The 20,936-nt window shown below is 37.8% G+C and overlaps 1 protein-coding gene across 2 annotated transcripts in view; it reads right to left on the reverse strand.

Annotated features, from left to right (window-relative positions):
• Positions 1-9,930: 9,930 nt before the first annotated feature.
• Positions 9,931-20,936, reverse strand: part of LOC129732634 (odorant receptor coreceptor) — a 44,579-nt gene continuing 33,573 nt past the window's right edge. For both annotated transcript variants that reach the window (XM_055693658.1, XM_055693659.1), the window contains exons 7-9: positions 10,663-10,867; positions 10,383-10,538; positions 9,931-10,317 (exon numbers count right to left, since the gene is read on the reverse strand). In XM_055693658.1, coding sequence (XP_055549633.1) covers positions 10,267-10,317; positions 10,383-10,538; positions 10,663-10,867 — 412 coding nt within the window. In that variant the 3' untranslated portion in view covers positions 9,931-10,266. The remainder of the gene's footprint in view (positions 10,318-10,382; positions 10,539-10,662; positions 10,868-20,936) is intronic.

Raw genomic sequence — 20,936 nt, forward strand, 5'->3', positions numbered from 1 at the left:
ATGCCAAAAAATATATCCCCCCTCCCTCCTATAGGTATTACGTAATTTATGGACTCCGCCACATTATTCGTGACCAAAAACAAAAAATAATAATAGCACAAAATGACATCTTCAGCCCATAAGAACATCTATGCAAAGTGCAAATGCAATGCTATGCAAATGGCATTTAAAAAAAATAGATGAGAAACATTTTGTGTTCTCTAATGTCATCGATAAAGATTTACAGTACTTTTTTCAGAAAAATAAAATCCGTTAGAAAAAACGATCAAAAATGGTTGAAATGTTATTATAAATTGATTAGGGTATCGAACGTCTTTGGCAGGTTTTTGCATAATACTGCTGCAGAAAAGCTACCAAAGAAAACTTATTAATTTTTGTTTTACTTTGTTTTGCCGTACAAATCATAAATAGCACTGACTGTCGAACTTGTTACTACAAACGCAAATCCTCAAACCCGTAACGGTTTGGCATCTAAGACCGTGAACAAAATCTGATCTTTTACGATTTTTAGTTTTAAGTTGAAAAATTATAATTTCAATAATTCATAATCATGAATCAAATTCCAACTTATCAGAGTGATGAATCCAATTCAAAGTTTATGAACTTTATCCTAAGTTTAATGAATTTTTATTGTAGTTTCATGAAATAAATTACTGACTTCATAAACCAAAACACGAATTCAAATATAATGTCTAATTTCATTCGTGGAACGCTAGATCACATAAATTATATTTTCAGTTTCGTGATCGATAAATCATGACATTAAGATTTAATGAACCAAAGTGAAGTTTCATAAATTAAATGTACACCCAGTCCGCACAAATGACATGTTGGTGACCTTTAAGAGAAAATTAATTTTCGTATTAGGAATATGTTCTGTAGATGGCCAGGAATGCTGAAAAAGCGTCGAAATGGCGGGGCTTATATAATTTTCTGCATTTACATGTTTTCAACTGTGTGATATTTATAGGAGAAACCAGAAACGTTTCTAATTTCGTTTTAAGTTGTCATCGCGAGTCGTATTTTTATCAACACATTCATGAATATTCTTCGTGACAAATGATAAAAAAAGAAATGATTGAACGTGTACATATTAGCAATAACATAGAGCAAGTTGAATTTGCGATGAATGCCAAAAGCTATTTCCAAAAGCAATCCCATTTTCATGGAGAAAGTATGTCGCCTACCCCTTAAAATTTTCGCGCGCCTTCCCAAAAATTAGGTTTTAGATACTATTCGTAAAATTATAAATATTTTAGAAACACATTTATTGTTTTTTAAAGCGTCTGTCTGGTAATGGATCACTCTTGTTGTAATTTTGTTACAAAATATATGAAAATTATCAAGGAAAACTTTTAAATCATATTATGGTTTAATTTTATAATATATGTACTACTTTCGTCAAGCATTGCCTCCAGCTTCCAGCCAACAAACTTTAGGTGCTCGTCACCAATTCTTGGTGACTTTCGTAAAAAAGATGCATTCCTCTTCTTCAATAAACATCAATTAATACGGGGACTCTTTTGAGACTAATCGAACGTTAGTTTCAAGAAATATGTGACTTTATTAATTTCAACTAATCGTTCCGATTTATGTGAAGAAAAAAAAATAATCGTTCCGAAGCTACCTGACCAAAAAGGATAGTTACTAAAATTCCGCGAAATTTCTGAAGAGACCACATATTCATAACAACATTTGACATATTCTTTACAAAAGTCACGGTGACTAAAAAGTAACATTTGTTGATTGAAGCCCGATGTTTACTTTTTCTGATATTTATTTAAACTAGAAGAGATGATTACCAAAATCACTGCGACGATGTTAATAACATATAAGTTTTTTTCAAAAGGTCACGAATTCTATTGAATAAAACTTTTGACACAGAAGTCAAAGTGACTAACAGGGGAAACTATTCCTATGAAGGTCACCATGAAGTTATCAGAAAAATTAAATGTACCTTTTAATGACTTAGTGACTATTCTAAGACAACATACCATTTGTACTTCAAATTATCACCGTGACTACTTAATGGAAAAAATAATTTCGTTTCACAAGTGGAATAATTTCGCCTGTGACCCTTCAGAGAAGAATAAATAAATTTAAGTTCAATTATAACAGAGACAAAATGAAAGAAAAATTGGTTTTATAATCATAGCGCTTTATAAAACTAACACAAGTTTTTCTATGAAAAGTAATGGTTACTCGCGTCCAAAAACTATTTCCATATTATTTTTTAAAACATTCGGGGGACAATTGTAAGAAAATAGTCTTATTTTATTTGTGACTCTCGTGCGGATTGGGCAATTTCGTGAATCGGATCGCACAGATCATGATTCCATGAAACTAGCCCAATCAATCATGAGTTCAATTCATGGTTTCCTAAATCAAAGCAAGGTTTTATAAATCGAACACCCGATTTCATGAGTCAAATGCTATATGTCCTGACTCGCAACTCATGATTTCATAAATCAAAATCATGGCTCCAAAGCCAAATCAAGAATTCATAAATCGAACGCCCGATTCCATGAGTCAAATGCTATATGTCCCGACTCGCAACTCATGATTTCATAAATCAAAATCATGGTTCCAGTAGCCAAAGCAAGAATTCATAAATCGAACACCCGATTCCTGGAGTCAAATGCTAAATTGCATGACTCGTAACTCATGAGTTCAGCTCATAATTTCATGGGTTAAAATAAGCCAAAGCAAAAATTCATAAATCAAACACTCGATTCCCGGAGCCAAATGCTATATTTTAAGACTCGCATTTCATGATTTCATAAATCACAATCATGGTTCCATGAGTCAAAGGGAGATTTCATAAATTGAACGCCCGATTTCATGAGTCAAATGAGTCAAATTTCATGACCCATAAATCATGGTTTCAATCCAAATTGCCATGATGTCAGCAAAACAATAACGCACGGGGTGCGTTACGAACAATTGGCTCATGATTCCATGAGTCTTTACTCATGGTGTATATTCATGCCATGAAAATACATCCAAATCATGAAATCTTGAGTCATTTTGCCCGTTTTCGAGATTTTATTTCTACCCGTGTGTTATACTTAAACAAAGGGTTTGAAACCGATCGAAAAACGCAAAATACATCCGACGCTCTTAGAGTCGAGTGGTATATGCCATTTGACTCAGCTCGGCGAGCTGAGCAATGTCTGTTCGTATGTACATGCATGTGTATGTATGTATGTGACGATAAATATAAACGCATCTTTCTCACAGAACGGTTAAATGACTGTGATGTTTTTGCGCTCCCCAAAAATCGTACCGAGCGAATTTTTTATCAGTTGTCTCAAATTAATGATAATAATGATAATCCATAACCTATTTATTCGTCTTTTTTAGTCCTTTCTTCTTTCTTTGAATCTCGTTCTCCCACCAGTTTTCATTGGATTCTTCGTTCTTTTAGGAATCGATTGGAAAACCATCTATGCATCCGCCCAAATGCCAAAAATTGTAATTAGATTTTTCGATCTGTTGCACTATTGAAAATTGCCATGTAGTTGAAACGCAGAAATCGACCTCTGAAGAGGAAAGCGACTAACAGTCCTAACTATGCAGCAACAGCAGATAATGTCAGCAGTGTCAGCTGCAGTAGGTCCAGTGGCATTTCCTCTAATAAAAAGTTACCTTTGTGCGCTAGCGGCAGCTGTAGTGGCAAACCAGATGCAACGGTAGTGGTAGGAGCGGTTTAGCGGTAAGTGCAATTTTACATAAAACACATAAACGTTTTTGGGTTGTTGTCAATCAATGCCTGTTGGTCGTCAAACTTTTAGCGTGACAACAGCTTCCCACCGTGTTATCAGAGAAATGCCTTATTCCCATTGTTTGGGATAGCACACAAATAAATGATTGAAGATTAAATATTTTCTCGTTTTTCGCTATAATCAAAAGTTATTTGTCTTCATCCGCCTGCGCCACATTGTGTTTGTTCCATTCCTGATTAGCCATGTTGTGTTTATATTTATGTGCATATTACAATTCGGTGGCACCTCCACTTCTCGTTTGCACAAAATTTTAAGAATATTCGATTCAAGTAATGTAACGAACAATCTTATGTAGTTCTACGTCAAGCTTGTGATCGTGACTTTGAACAAAACACTTTTTATTTTTCTCCTTCTCTCGCACTCTCGCTCTCTATCTTCCGCCTTTTCTCACTCTGTCTCATTTATTATCTTTCGGTTACTCTTTTCCCTCTCTTATTTTTACTTTCTGTTGCTATTTCTCCATTTGTTTTAGTCTACATGCATGTGACAAACAAATAACAGTTTTTCTAATATACCTGAACCAATGAACTGTGAAACATTGCAATCCATGTGTATGAAAAATAAACAAACAATGAAAGTCTATTCCTTGGGGATACCAGAGAATAATAATTGTTTCTAAGGAGCTCCATAAATTTAACGAACTCAAAACCAAATGTAAGCTCGTGTTAATTCCACACATTCTTGAGTTTGTGAATTCATGTATATGTCTAAAATATGTATGAATGTACGTTAGTATGAGAATTCATCGATTATCAGCATCTGTATTTTTCGATTGATTTATTTTTCTTTTCATTTGTTTATTTAACTTGCTAAGGAACAAATCCGACATTTTTGTGAACGTTATTTTCGAATCAAAGTTAAGAATACATGTTTATCTCAGAAGGGATTACTTTAGATTAGAATGCTGCAATTTTAAGTACTAAAATATGAAATATGAGTATAAACCTATAAACCTTCATTTATTAAAATGTTAATAAAATTTTACTATCCGAATATATTCTGTAGGTTGTGACTGTTCTGCAAAAAAAAAAAATGAAATTCTAACGGGACTTGCCCAGGAGGTCGGCTTTCACAATCACTTTATTTTTGTAAACAATTATTTTATAAAAGTAACGTTCAAAATATTGCTAAGCTTTTTGCTTATCTTGTACATGATCTCCCGTGATAGATAAAAACTATTTGATAATTTTTTTTTCATTTTTTTATGCCACCCGAGCAGTAAAACGTATTTCTGAAACTGACAAATTAACTGTATGATAGCTCTGAAAAATAACAGTTTGATGTGTGTGATAAAGCACTAAGGAATTCCGGGGTACCACGAGAGTATGTTTAAACTGAAATCAATCCAAAATAATGGAACTCATATGTTTTGTATATCGGAGTTTTGGTCAGCGTTTTTGAACTCCTATGTGCAACGAGTAATTACTATGCGACACTTTGACGTAAGTTGACGCATTTCTACACTGATTAGAGGCAAAAATTTTCACAGGAATGGCTGAAAAACTACAATCTTTCTAGAGCACCTATTTTGAGCTTTAAGGTAGCATTTTTTCGCTTTCATCGACCAGTGATATTTTAATTTTTACGGTTTTTGCAATCACCAGTAGTGCATATTCCTTATCTTCATCGGACCCTGGATCGAAACCACCAGCCCATGTGTTTTAAATATTCGTTTGAGAAATCGGTTCCGAAATCCACGTAAAAATAAACCACGAGCGCAGCGAGTCTAGGGTATTTATTCGAGTTATCAACTCTAAATTTTGCTTTCTTTGGGCTGTTTGCGAGAATTATTCACATCAGAATGATGTCACACATAAATGAAAATTCAATTTTTGCCGGTTAAAAACTTTGATTTCGCCAGGGGCATTCCACAGCTCATCAAATGCTCATAGTATTTTTTTATTTATTTTTGTTTTTATTTTTATATTTTTTTTATGGGTCATTCCATACGGAGTGTACATGCCACTTGGACACGACCTTCACAGATTTTGCTCAAAGTGCTCATTCATCTACTGTCTCTTTGGAAAAATCCCAATTTTGGTATCGATTGGAATACCCCCCCCGCTCTCTAGGACCCCCATCTTTATTGCAAAGTCACGCATTTTTTGTCAAAAATCTCTTTTTTCTTTTTCTTACAATTCATAGACGTAAGATGTCTGGAAAATACTGATAAATGATTTTTGAAGAGAATAAACCAAGGAATCCAGAAAAAATATAAGTTTTGACCGGAAGTGTTGCCAGATAAATTATTTTTTTATTTGAAAACTAAATTTACATTTTTCGGCAGCCATTTTTATCTTAAATATGATATTTTTTTCGTGTTCCTTAGAAAATTTCACATAAGAAACAACTATCATCTCGAGGTAATATGAGCCAATCTCGAGATACATAATTTTTACGAAAAAAGTTGTAAACTTCATAATTATTTTGTTTTATAATATATTGACGTAGGATACCCGAAAAATAGTGATAGTTGAATTTTTAAGAAAATGAACCAAGGAATCCAGAAAAAATATTGTTTTTGACCGTAGGTGTTGCCAGATAGATTATTTTTGTATTTTAAAACTGAATTTGCATTTTTCGGCCAATGTAGCTGATTTTATTTTAAATTTGATGGTTTCATCGTATTTCCCGGAAAATTTAACGTAATATAATATTTTTTCTGGATTCCTTGGTTTATTTTCTTCAAAAATCATCTATCAGTATTTTTCGGACATCTTACGTCTATGAAGTGTAAGAAAAAGAAAAAAAGGAACGGGGGGTATTCCAATCGACACCAAATTTGGGATTTTCCCAAAGTGACGGTAGATGAATAATTCTCCCAACTTTGAGCAAAATCTGTGATGGTCGTGTCCAAGTTTGTGCTTTTTTGTGGTCACTTCGTATGGAATGATCCTTATATATTTGTTTAGTAATTTTTTTTTTTTTATTTCTATTTTTCTAAGTTTTTTTATATTTTTTTAAGTTTTAATTTTCTTTAAATTTTTTTTATTATTATTTGCTCTTAGTTACTCCTAGGCGATTCCACTGAAGCTGTTCTGCTAGAAATAGAAAAAGCATTCGACACTGTTGCGAAAAAGATGATTTTTAGTTTTCCAAATTTGTATGGTCAACATTTTAAAAAAATATTCAACTGATTAAACAGTGCTTGTTGACTACTGGAACTCGAAATCTTCTTTCAAATTTTCTTTCAGAGCTGTTGTGTTATACGATGTTCAGTCTGATGTTCAGTCCTGTGCAACATATTTATTTCTAGTCTTCCCTATTTACCTCCAGGATGAATAACATTATTCTTTGATGCCATAAGCATAAGGCAAGATCTGCCTCTCATGTGCTGTCATTTGCTGAAAAGCTAAGATATTTACCTTACCTATTTGTAAAAGTGGACAACTTATTCCAAATTAAAATATTTTTTTCACAAGGCTTCTTCTCTCAAAATAAACAATTATCACTTTATCAAAATATATGGGCTATTTTATTATGATCAGGTTAAGCGACGAACCCGACGAGCAATTACTATGTGACATTTTGATGTAAGTTGACGCATTTCTCTACTGGTCAGAGGCACGAAATTTCACCTTTCTTTATCGGGCTTTGGTCTTGAACTACCAGTCAGTGTGTTAAATTTCGCGAAAGAAATCGCATATATTCCTAAATCTACGCAAAAATAAACCACGTGCGAAGCGAGTCCAGGGTATTAATAAACGATAGAAACTTATTTCCTAAGGGGGTATTGATAGTGTACAAGCATAGGGTGTCGCACTGTTGTTTACCTATTTAGTCTCGTTGATAGAGATCTTGAACTTTGTCAAAAGAATAACCTTCGGATATACAAACAACTTAATAAACCAGCAATACTTTCAATATTTTTTGACAACTGTCATTGAAAATCTATCTTTTGTAAAATTTACATTTTTAAGAACTACAGATAAACTCGAATTTGTTCTTCGAAAAATCTCATTTAGCGATTATTGTCAAAACCATCAGCACTAATGTTCAACCTTGGCTGCTGATTGGACAAATCATGCTTCGTTTGATGTACAAAGGTTTTCCTTACTGTTTCGATGAATCATCCAAATCACTGTAGCAATACTTGCTACCAGTCAGAGGCTAATGTAAGAACCTTCGCAGCTCAAGCAATCCGAAATTTCGCAACGTTTACAAACATGCTGTTAATCAACAGCGAAAGCTGTTTAGAGGTCACGGAATCGGTGAGCTTGGCGTAATCCTTATGACGCCGTAGGAAAGCAAAGAGCCATGGTCCGCGTTGTACCGTAACGGCTCAGCACGGATCACCGCTTTACTTCGGCGCTGCTGGGGTGGGTAATTATATCAATCGAATCAATCTCGATTGTGTTGAGTTCGGGGGTGGAGTAGCAGGCAGGCTGGTAGGAAGACTGGTGCAGTCTGAGTCATCGGTTGACCGAACGCTCCAGTTCATGCAAGACGGTCAGGCAGTTCCGAAAGCGGAACGACTGCCGATGCGATGTGGCGCGCGCTACTCATTTTGGGTTGTTGAGAGATGATGCAACGGTGGCCGTAAGTTGACCGGTCAGCCAAAGTGGAAAGTGCATCGGCAAATTGGATGCTTCTTATGTAATGACAAGTGTATCTTATGTATCTCTGATATGCAACTGATTTGGTGTAAGTTTTTAATAGCTACAGTATAAAAAATATATTCGCTTTTTTTCGCAACAGAATTATACACCTGAATTGTAGATGCATATCTAATGCAGTGGAATCAAAATAATTCACATTTAAACTTTAATATATCCGTAAAGTACCTTACAGGCAAAAAATATAAATTTAGCTATTATTTCGGTGCTAAAACTGCCATCTCTTCATTTGTTATACATTTTCTTTAACTTGACATTGCATGATGTGTGACTGCTCTATGCATAAGCAACCTTCATGGCCTATGTCACGGGTCAAAAAGTTTCTCGTCACACAAGGCCAAACTAACTGCATCTTGATCTCTTCACGGTTTATTAAATAAACGTTTTTCGGTGTACCATATCATTTTCGGTAGAGGTCGAAAAGAAGTAATATATCTCAATCAATTATTATTCAACAGCTGTTGGTAGCGACTATACAAAAAGCAAAGTACATATACTGGGACAGCTGCTAGAATGTACAATGCAAGCAAAAATATCCGAAATCATTGAAAGTTTGACTAGAAATAAAGGCTATGATATTGTTTCTGATATTTAAATTAATTCAATTTTCTCACTAGCAATCCGATTTCATAATACACTAAGCATTACAACTGATTTTACTCAGTTCAGTTTGCGTGCATGTGAAAGCTTAATATCTACTACGAAACCTCCAATGTTTGATTTTCTTACCAACAATAGTCTGCTTGCAGCGCCGGTGAATTTTATGACCATTGAATGATAGTTATAAGCGAGACGTGGTCTTTTTAATGGTCACTTGGATGTATTTTGTATTAAAAAATTTTCAATACTGAATTGATAACGCGATGTTAATATAGTTTGAGCAGAATGATATGGGAATTTTTATTTGAAGCGTTTGATTTATTAACAAACTAGTTCGACGATAGGCATCTTACACTCGCGGAGAAACCATGATAACCAGGTCGGTACATAATGCATTTACCTCGAAGCCGCCGGTTTATTGATATGTGCATGCAGTTTATGGTGCTTTCTTTGCGCATTTTTCGGTTTTTATTTTACCTTATATAAACTATCTAAAACTGCGTTTCTTGTGTTCGTCCTTCATGCTTCGATAATCACGCTAGCTTCGTTGAATTTATTTGTATCGATCCATTCGAGAGCTTTCTTTCCGGTTGAATTGAAGATGTCTTAATTGGCGGAATAAGTTATCGAAGTTGCTGTTTAGTAACAGTACGAAGGCGAAGAGGGTTGGGGAAGAGAGGTTCCAACTACGGCTGTGCTCTTCGAAGGCCTCAATTTGCTGATAATTTCATGTGGCAAAGTAATAAGTGTGCCAAATAGGTTTAGCAGCTGATGAATGTTTTAAACCATTTTTTTCTCACATTATCACAGCGAGCAAAAACTGATAAACAGATATCGACATGAATTGCACTTACTAAAAACAACCCGCGACTGATGTATAGAAATTACGTTTTCTTTTCAACGAAGAAAACAAATTACAAATCTGTCCTTTAAGGGCATTGCGAATTTATTTATATCACACAGAAAAAATACTATTTCATTATAAACTATAGTCAGATAAACATTGCTCATGTTGCTTTAAAAACTGGTTTAATACATAGGGGCATATGTCCAAATATTATTTCTGTTTATCATCAATTATATTTCAACAAAGTTTGATTGATTAGCACTTTCAAATTTCTAGTCAACAAATTTCTACATTTTAAACCTAATTTTAACTTCAGTGTAAGACCTTGTAGAGCAAGTCCTAATGTTGTGTCATGTATTGCCGTTTTGATTGCATCATAGGTAACATTGTTAAGGTACTGTAAGCGCTTATAGGGAGCTTACTTCAGCTGCACCAGCACCATGAAGTAGGTGACAACTGCTCCCAGAACCTGAAAACACATGTCGTTATTCACTAATAAATGGCTTGATTACTCTTTTTACGGTTGGATCCTACCGAAGCAAACAGATCCAGAGAAACGGTGAAAAATTTAGCCCCCGAAATGGTCATCGCTTTCTGGCACTGTTGACAAACGATTTGTACGAATGTTTTGGCTTCCTCGGACCCATCGTACCAGTGGCAGGAGTAGGCAGCCTCCATCACCGATGAGCTCTGTAAGTGAAATAAATTGAAAATTCATGCATGAGTCCCGCATATTCTCAACCACAATCCAAAAAAGTTAGATTGCAGACAAGTTAGGCAGTTCCAAATGGAACCGGTTCATTCATTAGATTACCTCTTCAATAAGTCGATTGCCGAAGATGCAAAACAGGAACACCTGGGCGAGGGCGTATAGCAAATAGCCGATAACGGTCAATCCGTACACGTTGAGTCCGTCGATTTTCGTCGCTTGGTAGGCCAGCAGTGTGAGCTTGATTGTCGATGTCAGCATGTGCAGCAGAAGGGCCGCTCCGTACGTGTCGCCAATGGCCGATACCAGTCTGTGAAGAAGGAGGAAATTTTCGGTAACACGGAATCGAAACAGAACGTGTGTGATAGAACCCACGAATAAGTGTTGAGTACGGCTATCGAGTGCAATTGGAATATTTAACGAGCACGAATGCATTGTACGTTCATATAGATGAAACATTGTTTAAATATTTTTTAGATTTTTAAAACTTTTGACAGTATGTTTTCGAAAATTGTTTCTGAAGAAATGTTACAGCACTTTCGGTTAATACCTAGCGAAATATTAAAAAGGATCATTAGTGTCAGCAGTTTGACCAAACCGAAACACAATAATAGAACTTCGTCAAGATTTTGCAATGTCATACAAAGTGGCCTAACAAAATTAACGGCTTGGAAAAGTACCGCCTTAGAGATGCTGCAGTAGTGACAACGAGTCCCAAGTTGACTTTTATTCATGGCATCCCTTTAAGTGGATGTTTTGCAACTCTATATTTGTATGCAGCGTCGGCAAGAACATGGTTAGTTTGCTGAATAATAGCACAACGGACATACGGTAGAGCTTTCAACGGAAGAACCACGACAGCGCCGCAAAAAGGAAATCCTCTTCATTCTCGAAATCATTGTTTATGTAGCTCAGCGAAGATAATCGGCGATGGTGCTTCGGATCTAGTGCTAAACGTGCACGTCAGCATGTGCGCGTTATTTATTTTAGCACGAAATGTTACTCTTGAGTGTCTGGAAGAGTGTGAGAAGGTTTGTGGAGGCTTGACGGTTGAGGTACTGTTTACCCTTTAAAGAAAATTTCAACATCTTGAGAAGAATTTCCTTTAGGTGTGATTAATTATTTAGAAATGTTTGCGAATTCGCAACCAGCCGTCACGAAGCAAGAATTCAACCTCCTTATTATTTCACGCAAAACATTTAACGGCCTGCGTACATCTGATTAAAAATTTTAATCGTATAATCACAATACCGTTTAAGTTTATCTAATTAAAAGCTTTCGTAATTTATCAAAATCCCTACAAATATTTTGTGGTGCATAAATTTGTGATACGCATAAAAATTTCAGATGTTAAACACTGCAAAAAAGAAACAACGTAACTAAACAGCATGAGCGATTGTCAAATCAACGAGCCCAAATAAACGATAGAGAGGAGTTATAGTAACAACCGCCTGTGTTATCTTAAAATAGTTTCAATTAGTAGGTACATTGGTGAATGTATATTTGTTCCTTTCAATGGTCGGTTATTCCATTTATTCAATAAATGATCGATCAAGAGAAAACCCATCTCTCTCTTGGCTGCTTTTCAGGGAAAATCAAAAACTTTGATTTCAAATACTCTCCGTGACTTCAAACCTTGTCTGGCAACCGAACGTACCCAGAAACCCACCACAACTATATATTGATCCATTTAAGGCAGTATATTTAGCATATTGAAGGTTAGAGATGAGCTAAGACTGTCCAACTGAGTTCCAAAGCAATTCAGAGACAGTTCGCTGTGTAGCCAAGAGAAGTTGTATGCTCATACGAAAGCATCTCCAATAAAATTCGCTAATGAACGTGTAGAGTGGAGCGATAAATGGTAAAGCAAAATATTACATGGTTTCATGAAACAAAAACGCCCTGATCTCAATCTAACAGAGAACCTGTGACGGATTATTAAAAAGTCAGTTAATGATGTTGAATCGAAAAAAATCACAAGAAGGTTGTATGCAAAGCCACGACCGCAAGGTTGAAGTAGAATACTTTTACAAGAAAGATAACCTGGCTGCTTGCGTGTCAGTAATTTTTTTCTAGTAAATATACGTTGACCGTTCATTGGCAGTATTGTAATTTCTTTTTGTCTAATATTTTGAATGAAGTTCATTGGATATTTTAAAATTTTGTGCAAATGAGAAGTTGAAGTGCTGCCGAATTGTAATATGCACATTTAATACGACATCATTAAACGGGAACGGAACAAAGGCTACGGTTATGCAGAACGCGAATGCCGGCGCGATGCGATTCGCCTTACCGTGGTGAAATGTACAGCTCTTTTTAAGGCGAAGTAGAGGTATACATTTCAACAGATTTCGTCTTGCCGAATCGCATCGCGCCGTTATTTGCGTTCTGCATGACCGCAGCCAAACACTAAGCGACGCAAACACGTAATAATAGTCAGAGTATGCATGTAGATGAAGATAATTAACTTTGGATTATAGCGCAAAACGAGAAAATATTAACTCTTCAAATAATCATTTGTGTTCTTCAAATTTGAGTTGTTCAATTTAATATCCGATGAAATGTTTGTTTATTATCTGATGAAGCTCTTATATAGGCCAAATGATGCATTCCCAATTTACTAGGTCCATGACTCTGCCGACCGTGCTTGGGAAAGCGCGGTATAACGACCAATCAGAGGTCGAATTTTGTGTTTTGACAAGGCTTAAGAGTTTTCAATAGTACAATAGTTCGAATGATTAAATTGCAATTTCATGCATTTGGTAGGAATCTTAGAAGATTTTCTAATCGATTGCTGCAAAAACGAAGGAAATCCATCGAAAACTAACCGATTTATTAGCATTTGAAATTTTTCTCACTTTTTTCAGTTTTAGATTTTCATTTTACATCCCTATGTAGCCGAACTTCCTGAGAGAAGTATTCTAATTCAAAATTAAATCTTAATTAATTCATTTGTTGTCCTAATAAGGACAATTGTTCAATTTATCATAGGATGTAGTGTTTATCTTACATCTCTGTGTTACATTGATTGACATCGGCCTCAGGGAAGTACCGGCTGCATCTGCATCTACCGCTGAGGCTGTCACTATACTGCTATTGGCACCAAAAGCTATTAACTCTTCAAATAAGTGTGTTATTTGTTCTCAAAAGAACAATTGTTCAACTCAAAATCGGATTTACGCAATCGCATCTCTGTAATATTACCGACAATAATATTCTTCTGAACAAACTGATACAACTTTCCCATTAGGCCTCTGCCATAATAGACGCGAAAAGCGACGCGAACCGATTCGCTCAGCTGTAGGTTAATGTACAGCCATCAGTAGAGCTGTACATCAACCTACGGCCGAGCGAATCGGTTCGCGCCGCTTTTCGCGTCTACTATGGCAGGGGCCTTAGAGAAAGTTGCTGGCTGATGTATTCACTTTAGCAAGCCTGCTGCTGATGCTTCCCGCTACCACACTGAAACAGCATTTTAGTGAAGGGAGTGTCGTTGCATCAGCTGACCCTGCTACTATCGATGCTGATATACCCGCTGCAACAGCTACGCTATGCATAGCCATGCCACAGTTGTGGCCGCTATACGCTGGCCCAACTGCTGAGCACCTGCAACGCTATCCGTAGCCATGCCACAGTTGTGGCCGCCATTGGTATCAACCGTACCTGCATCTGCTGGCCCTGCTGCTATCGATGGTGAGATCCGCTGAAACTGCTACGCTTATTCGCAGCCATGCCACAGTTGAGGCCGCTATCCGCTATCGATGTACCCACTGCTCGCTCCCGCTGCTGCTAAGGGAGGACTGCTGTCGTCGCTGTTCAGAACTACTATGAGCGGCTTCGACTAAAACAGGCTCTTAAATAGGGATGAAAATAGGAATGAATTATTTTACGTACGTGGTGGAATGATATAACTTGAAGAATATGTGTGACTTCATTCTGGTTCAGAGCGATCATTTGATAAGCTCCACCTCTTTTTTCAGTTTCTAAAGTTTTTCCTCAGTTTCGTAGCACGGATGCACAAAAATGATTTCTTGTGAACATTCTGTCGAGCCGGACCGATAGCACTCTCATTGAAGCAACAAAATAACATGTTTGGTGTCGTGTTGTGCAGCTTGGTTGAAGAAAATGTTCCCGTCCCCATGTCGCATGTAAGCAGATTATTGCGTTCAGTAGACAGTAGATAGTGTGTCCAGCGAATAAACACCGATGGCGCTCTCACACACGCAACGGTTTTAACCCGTATCTTATTGCGGTTTGTAACATCAAGCGATTTCGTTTGCTCGCTGTTGCGTGTTGCATCATGTTGCAACTTGGCAGCTGGGAGACGACGAAATTCTGTTTATGCTGATTGATTGAATCGACTTCATATTAGCTCTGCATAGTCGAACTAACTGCTTTTGTGAATGCGTTCTAACAGGGCAGTTTATTATTCAATGTCGGTTATGCTGATCGCAGCCTTTGCGCTGCCCCTACAGTGGGGTGTTTACTAAATAAAGTGAAAATTAGACAACTACAACATAATTTGATTGCATCCCGCACAGAATGTCTGCTTGTGTTGATGCCAGAAAATTATTAACCTTCAATTATTTTTTTATTTGCCTTGAAAAAAGCATTTTGCTGTTCAAAATCGGTTGCTAATTACAACCTTTGAGCTGCCCTAACACTGGGGGAATTAAGATACATGGACAACATGCACTGTGGAAGCTATTTCACATTCAGTAAATTAGACGGGTGCGACAAATTTAAATTGCTAGGATGCAACACAGAATACTTGCTTGCGTTGACAAAATTTATTAACTTTCAATGACTTGTTTATTTGCCTTCAAAAAGGCATTTTGATTTCCAAAATTGGATTTCATGCAATCTTCATGCTGCCCCAACGCGGGGGGAATAATGGCTGTCTGGCGACACACGCTGAGAAAAACAGCGCTGCTCCTGAGACGTGGTGACCAACCACAGGGCTAGTGCTGCTGCTAAGAAAGGACGACTGCTGTTGTCGCTGTACACACGCTGAGAAAAACCGCGCTGCTCCTGAGACGTGGTGACCAACCACAGAGCTAGTGCTGCTGCTAAGGAAGGACGACTGCTGTTGTCGCTGTCTAGAACTATTATGAGCGGCTCCGGCTGAAACAGGCTCTTATATAGGCCAAATAGCATGTTTTCAATTGCAAGGTATATGATTCTGTCGACCGTGCTTGGGAAGCAAGCATATAACGACCAATCAGAGGTCGAATTTTTCTTTTTGACAAGGCTTGACTATTTTCAATAGTACAATAGTGTGAATAATAAAATTACAATTATCTTATTCTGGGACGAATCTTAGAAGATTTTCCAATCTATTGCTGCAAGAACGAAGGAAATCCATCGAATACTAACCGATTTATTAGCATTTGAAATTGGACATATTTTTCACTTTTTCCGGTTTTAGATTTTCATTTCACATCCCTATGTAGCCGAACTTCCTGAGAGAAGTATTCTACTTCAAAACAAAGGAACTGTATTTAAATTATCAAAAGCAAAAATATCCCCAGTTCATAATAGTTACAGCAAAATTAACTACAATTATTTGTTGCACAGTAATTACCTTGACAGCCCAAGTAGGGTTTTGAGAGCTAACTTCCGTTATACTAAGGACATTTAGTTCAGTTTGCGTCTTTTTGCAACAAAATCAAGTAGAAAAGTGGAAAGTGTATATTGGATTGGGTTTCGTCTCTGTCTCATTATTATCAGGGTTGTGGACAGTGTTGCGAAATTTCGACACAGAAAAATGAAAATGATCCAACAGCAGTTTCACTCTCACTCACTTCAAACTGATATTGAGTGTCATCCTTGTCAACTATCAGTCAATAATCATGTCAGTCATATAAATGATGCATCTTAATTATTATCGAAATTATTTTTCTGAGCCAATATATTGCATGAAGTCAATGGAGTAGGTAGGCACCATCATCCTACACCGCAAAAACATCGCTAGAGCAGCATAGCGTGTGCGAAATCACTGTAATTACCATTGTCAACTGATTGGCGCTGGAAGCAATTATCACTGTCAGCTCAATCGTGTTGATACTGATATTCGTAGTATTCAGTTTCAACTAAGAATCTATCACTGACAGTGAAAATTTGCAACCCTGGTTGTGGATCGTCGTACTGCAGTTTTAGTAGTGTCTATTGTGGTTGTAAATTTACTCGTATTTTGATTAAAATCATCTGATTTATTATTTATTTATTATTTATTTATTTTAAGAACCTCCGTCATTCGGGTCCGTAAACCATCTGATAAACTAATGAAACTGGAATCTACCAGGGAAATTACTAGGTATATTTTGATCGTGAATAATTTGAAAGTTTCAGGAAAAATGCGTATGGGGAAATCTTTAAGAGATATGGAGGAATCCATAGTTTCACGCAATACCATCTGACTACGGACGCTGATACTTTCGGAGGCCCTTTACGGGCATGAAGCATGGACGCTGAAGGAAGCTGATCGACGACTGCTCGGAGTTTTTGAGCGTATAGCGATCGATACTTGGCGGTAAACTGGAAGATGAAGTGTGGCGCAGACGAACGAATCACGAGTTGTACCAGGTATACAAACATGCTGTTTTAGTGAAGGTAATACAGCGGAACAAACTTCAGTGGGCTGGACAGGTAGCCAGAATGCCTGACGAGAGAATTTCCAAAACTATCTTCAGTAGAAAACCAGGAAGAGGCCTCCGACTCCGTGGTAGGCCTCGCACTCGGTGGATGTGCGCGGTGGAAGAAGATGCACGATCTGCTGGTGTACGAGAAGACTGAAGAACGGCTGCCCAAAGCAGAATAAGCTGGACATCTCTAAAGCAGGTATTAGACGAGGCAAATATTTGCTTTTTGTTCATAAATATTTTATTTTGTGCAAATAAAAATCGTACCAAAAAAAGCAAATATTTGCGTCGTCTAATACCTGCTTAAGTCGTTCGGGCCTAGATCGGGGAACGGCTCGTTAACCAACAAAAGTAAGAAAGTAAAAGTAAGTCATCTGACTTACAAAGGCATGATTCATGGTGATTCTTCTCACACAAAGGACATCTGTCTTGTGAATGTAGTAGTAGTACTAGTAGTTTCGAATGTGTAAATTAAGGGTAAACACAAATATAATTATTTCAATGTCAAATAAAAATCTAAAACCGGAAAAAGTGAAATGTATGTCCAAATTCAAATGTTAATGAATCGGTTGGTTTTCGACAGATTTCTTCCGTTCTTGCAGTAATCGATTGGAAAATCTTCTAATATTCCCCCCAAATTCAGAAAATTGTAATTTTACCACTCGATCTATTATACTATTGAAAATTGTTAAGCTTCGTCAAAACGCAAAATTTGACTTTTGATTGGTCTTTATATGATTACTAGAGACAGTGGTAATTCGCGGCAAAAAAGCTGAAAATTCGCGGGTGATAAAATATTTATTTAGATATCGCGGTAATTTCGCGGCAACCTTTTCTTTAGAAAACGCCAAATGAAGTGCTTTTTTGGGTAAAAACAAAAAAAAAACTGTTTTTGTCCATTTAATATACGGTAATTTAACCGGACGGTTCATGATTCTTCGCAGGAACGGACTACTGTCAAATTGTCTTCAACCATATTTTGGTGTCGGCAGGCACGTATTATTCATGTTATTCTGACTCACGCTGCATTCCGCATCTACCGAGTTTACCAACCGAAAAGCTCAAGAAACCGTCCGCGTTTCGAATACTTACCAAAATCATAATGTCAATCTCACTGTTGCGTATTTTTAGAAATGCAAAAATGTTTACCACTTGAACTAAGTAGGTACATTTTTCAGCTTCGATTTTGCACACTCCGGAACTCTATCACGCAGGTCTCCAATCGCCAAATTCTTTGCTCGAAGAGGATCTAGTAACCGAACCGTCCGAAAACAATTCAACCCAGGCTAACAAAATCAGTAGTACTATTCCATCTTATTGGTTGCGTAGGAAAAGGCCTCCCGTTGTCATCGAGGTTCCCATTATTCTTTAGATTTGTCCGTGTTGCTGGTTTTTGGCGGATTTTTGGTAATTTCGCGGCCGATGCTAAATTTAGCGGGATTCGCGGCTTCCGCGAAATCGCGATTTACCACTGTCCCTAATGATTACTTTCACAAGCACGATCGACAGAATTATAGACCTAGTAACTCGGAATGGTCTATGTAAGAGCCCGTTTCAGCCGAAACTACTTATATTAGTTCTAGACAGCGCGTCCAACAGTTCTTACAACAGCAGCAGCAGCAGCAGCAGCAGCGAATAGCAGCAGTAGCTGTGGCAACGGATAGCAGCAGCAGTTGCAGCGGGTATCGGTATCGATAGTGGCGGCACCAGTTTATGCAGCGGCACTTCCTTTAGTAAAACGCTGTCTTTGTGCGGTAGCGGGCAGCATCAGTAGTCTAGTTTTGTGTGTTCAAACAGCTTTTCACTGTGTTATCTATCACGAGGAATACCTAATTCGCAATGTCAGTAATAACACAAAGATGTGATCAGCATCTTATCCGATGTTGAATTGAACAGCAAATTGTCCTTTTCCTTTTCAGGATAAATTGAATGCCTAATTAAAAGCCTAATTGAAGAGTTAATATTTTCTCTTAAATTAATTACACTTTATTTTAAATGATGGAATAGTTACAAACTTGCCTTTACCTTCATGCCTCATAACGTACCGAATTATCTTTTCCTTCAGTTATATGCAACACCCAAACAGCTTTTATTATCTGTATAAAAATTAAGTTACCGCATAATCAAACCTTGAAAATTATCAAGCCTCAATTTGGCAAGCAACTATACTATTGAAAATGGTCAATCCTTGTTGAAACGCAAATTTCGTTTGCTCTGATTGGTATCCGGGTAGCATGAGGTGCTGCGTAGCCGCAAGGTTGCAGAGTCTGCTTTGTCAAGCGGAGCGGATTCGAATCTTAGTAGAATTATACCTTTGTGTGAATTCCTCTTATCAAAAAGAAGTCCCTCTTATCAATAAAACTGGCCAGAAGGACGCACGACGAAACATCTCCAGGGAATTATAATTGGTTATATTTGGCAGGAGGAACGAGGCTCGGTATAGGAGAACAGTAAGCGTATAAAAGAAAGGGTAGCATATTACACACAAGCACTGATAAAAAATAATAATAAGCATGCCACTGCTCAATAGCGGTATTGCTGATTATAGATGTGCGGGATACAGCAGACACCCGGGCATATCTCACAATAGATCAACGATAAAATAGTAAAAATGTTGTTGAATGCATCGGCTGACAAAACATATTGCCGGAAGAATCTTTTCGAAGGAAGCGAAAATGCAGCCATAGGTTACTCGAAGAGAAATTTTCTCGTTTTGTTGAAAATAAGTAGGTTGACAAGTATTCGGAAAATTCATATCACACACCTTACCTTACCAATCAGACGAGAGTCGTGGTGGCTCGTGTTGTATCGAGAAGTTGTCGCCATGTTGTTCGGTTTTGGGCTATGTTTCGCCAGTTCCACCCGCAAACCTCCATAGATCCGGTCGAGCCATCGTCCACGCTGCGCCCCTCTATTCCTGGTGCCGGCAGGGTTGCTGAAGAGAAGTGATTTCACAGGGTTGTCGTTCGGCATCCTTACGAAGTGACTGGCTCACCGCAAGCTATTGACTGTCCAAGTAGCGCGTGCAGCTCGTGGTTCATGCGCCTTCGCCATTCTCCGTCGTCCGTTCGTACTTCACCGTAGATAGTCCGCAGCACCTTCCGTTCGAAAACTCCAAGGACGTTAAGGTCCTCCGCAAGAAGCGTTGTTGTCTCGATTCCGTAGAGGTCTTATCAGGGCGTCAACTTCGTGCGTCGTCGCACTCAATTCGATCAAAGTGTCCTCCGCAGTGAAAAGTAGGCGCGATTTCCAGCCTGGATGCCTCTCTGGATCTCTTTGCTAGTGTTATTGTCGGCGATCACCAGTGACCTTTAATACACCAACTCGTCGATCATCTGAAGCTTGTAACCGTCTACTGAGACTTGAGTTGGCAGGCTGATGTTGCCTCTCGCTCGCATGTATTTTGTTTTCGACGTATTAATTCGCAGTTCGATTCGTCCGGCTTCAGCTTTCAGTCGGGCGTAAGTTTCCTCCGCCGTCGCAAAGTTACGTGTTATGATGTCAAAGTCATCCGCGAAGCCCAGAAGTTGGACAGACCTTGTGAAAATCGTGCCCCTCGTGTCGATGCTCGTCTTCAGATCACACCCTCAAGGGCGATGTTAAACAGCGAATAAGAAGGTCCAACACCTTGTCTCTACCCTCTGCACGATTCAAAGGGGCTCGAAAGTATCCCCGAAACACGCACGCAGCACATCACTTGCGCGCCATGGTGGCCTTGATCAGTGGATTTCTGTAAGA

Source organism: Wyeomyia smithii, chromosome 3 (genome assembly GCF_029784165.1).
Source record: "Wyeomyia smithii strain HCP4-BCI-WySm-NY-G18 chromosome 3, ASM2978416v1, whole genome shotgun sequence".
NCBI classification, from domain to species: Eukaryota; Metazoa; Arthropoda; class Insecta; order Diptera; family Culicidae; genus Wyeomyia; species Wyeomyia smithii.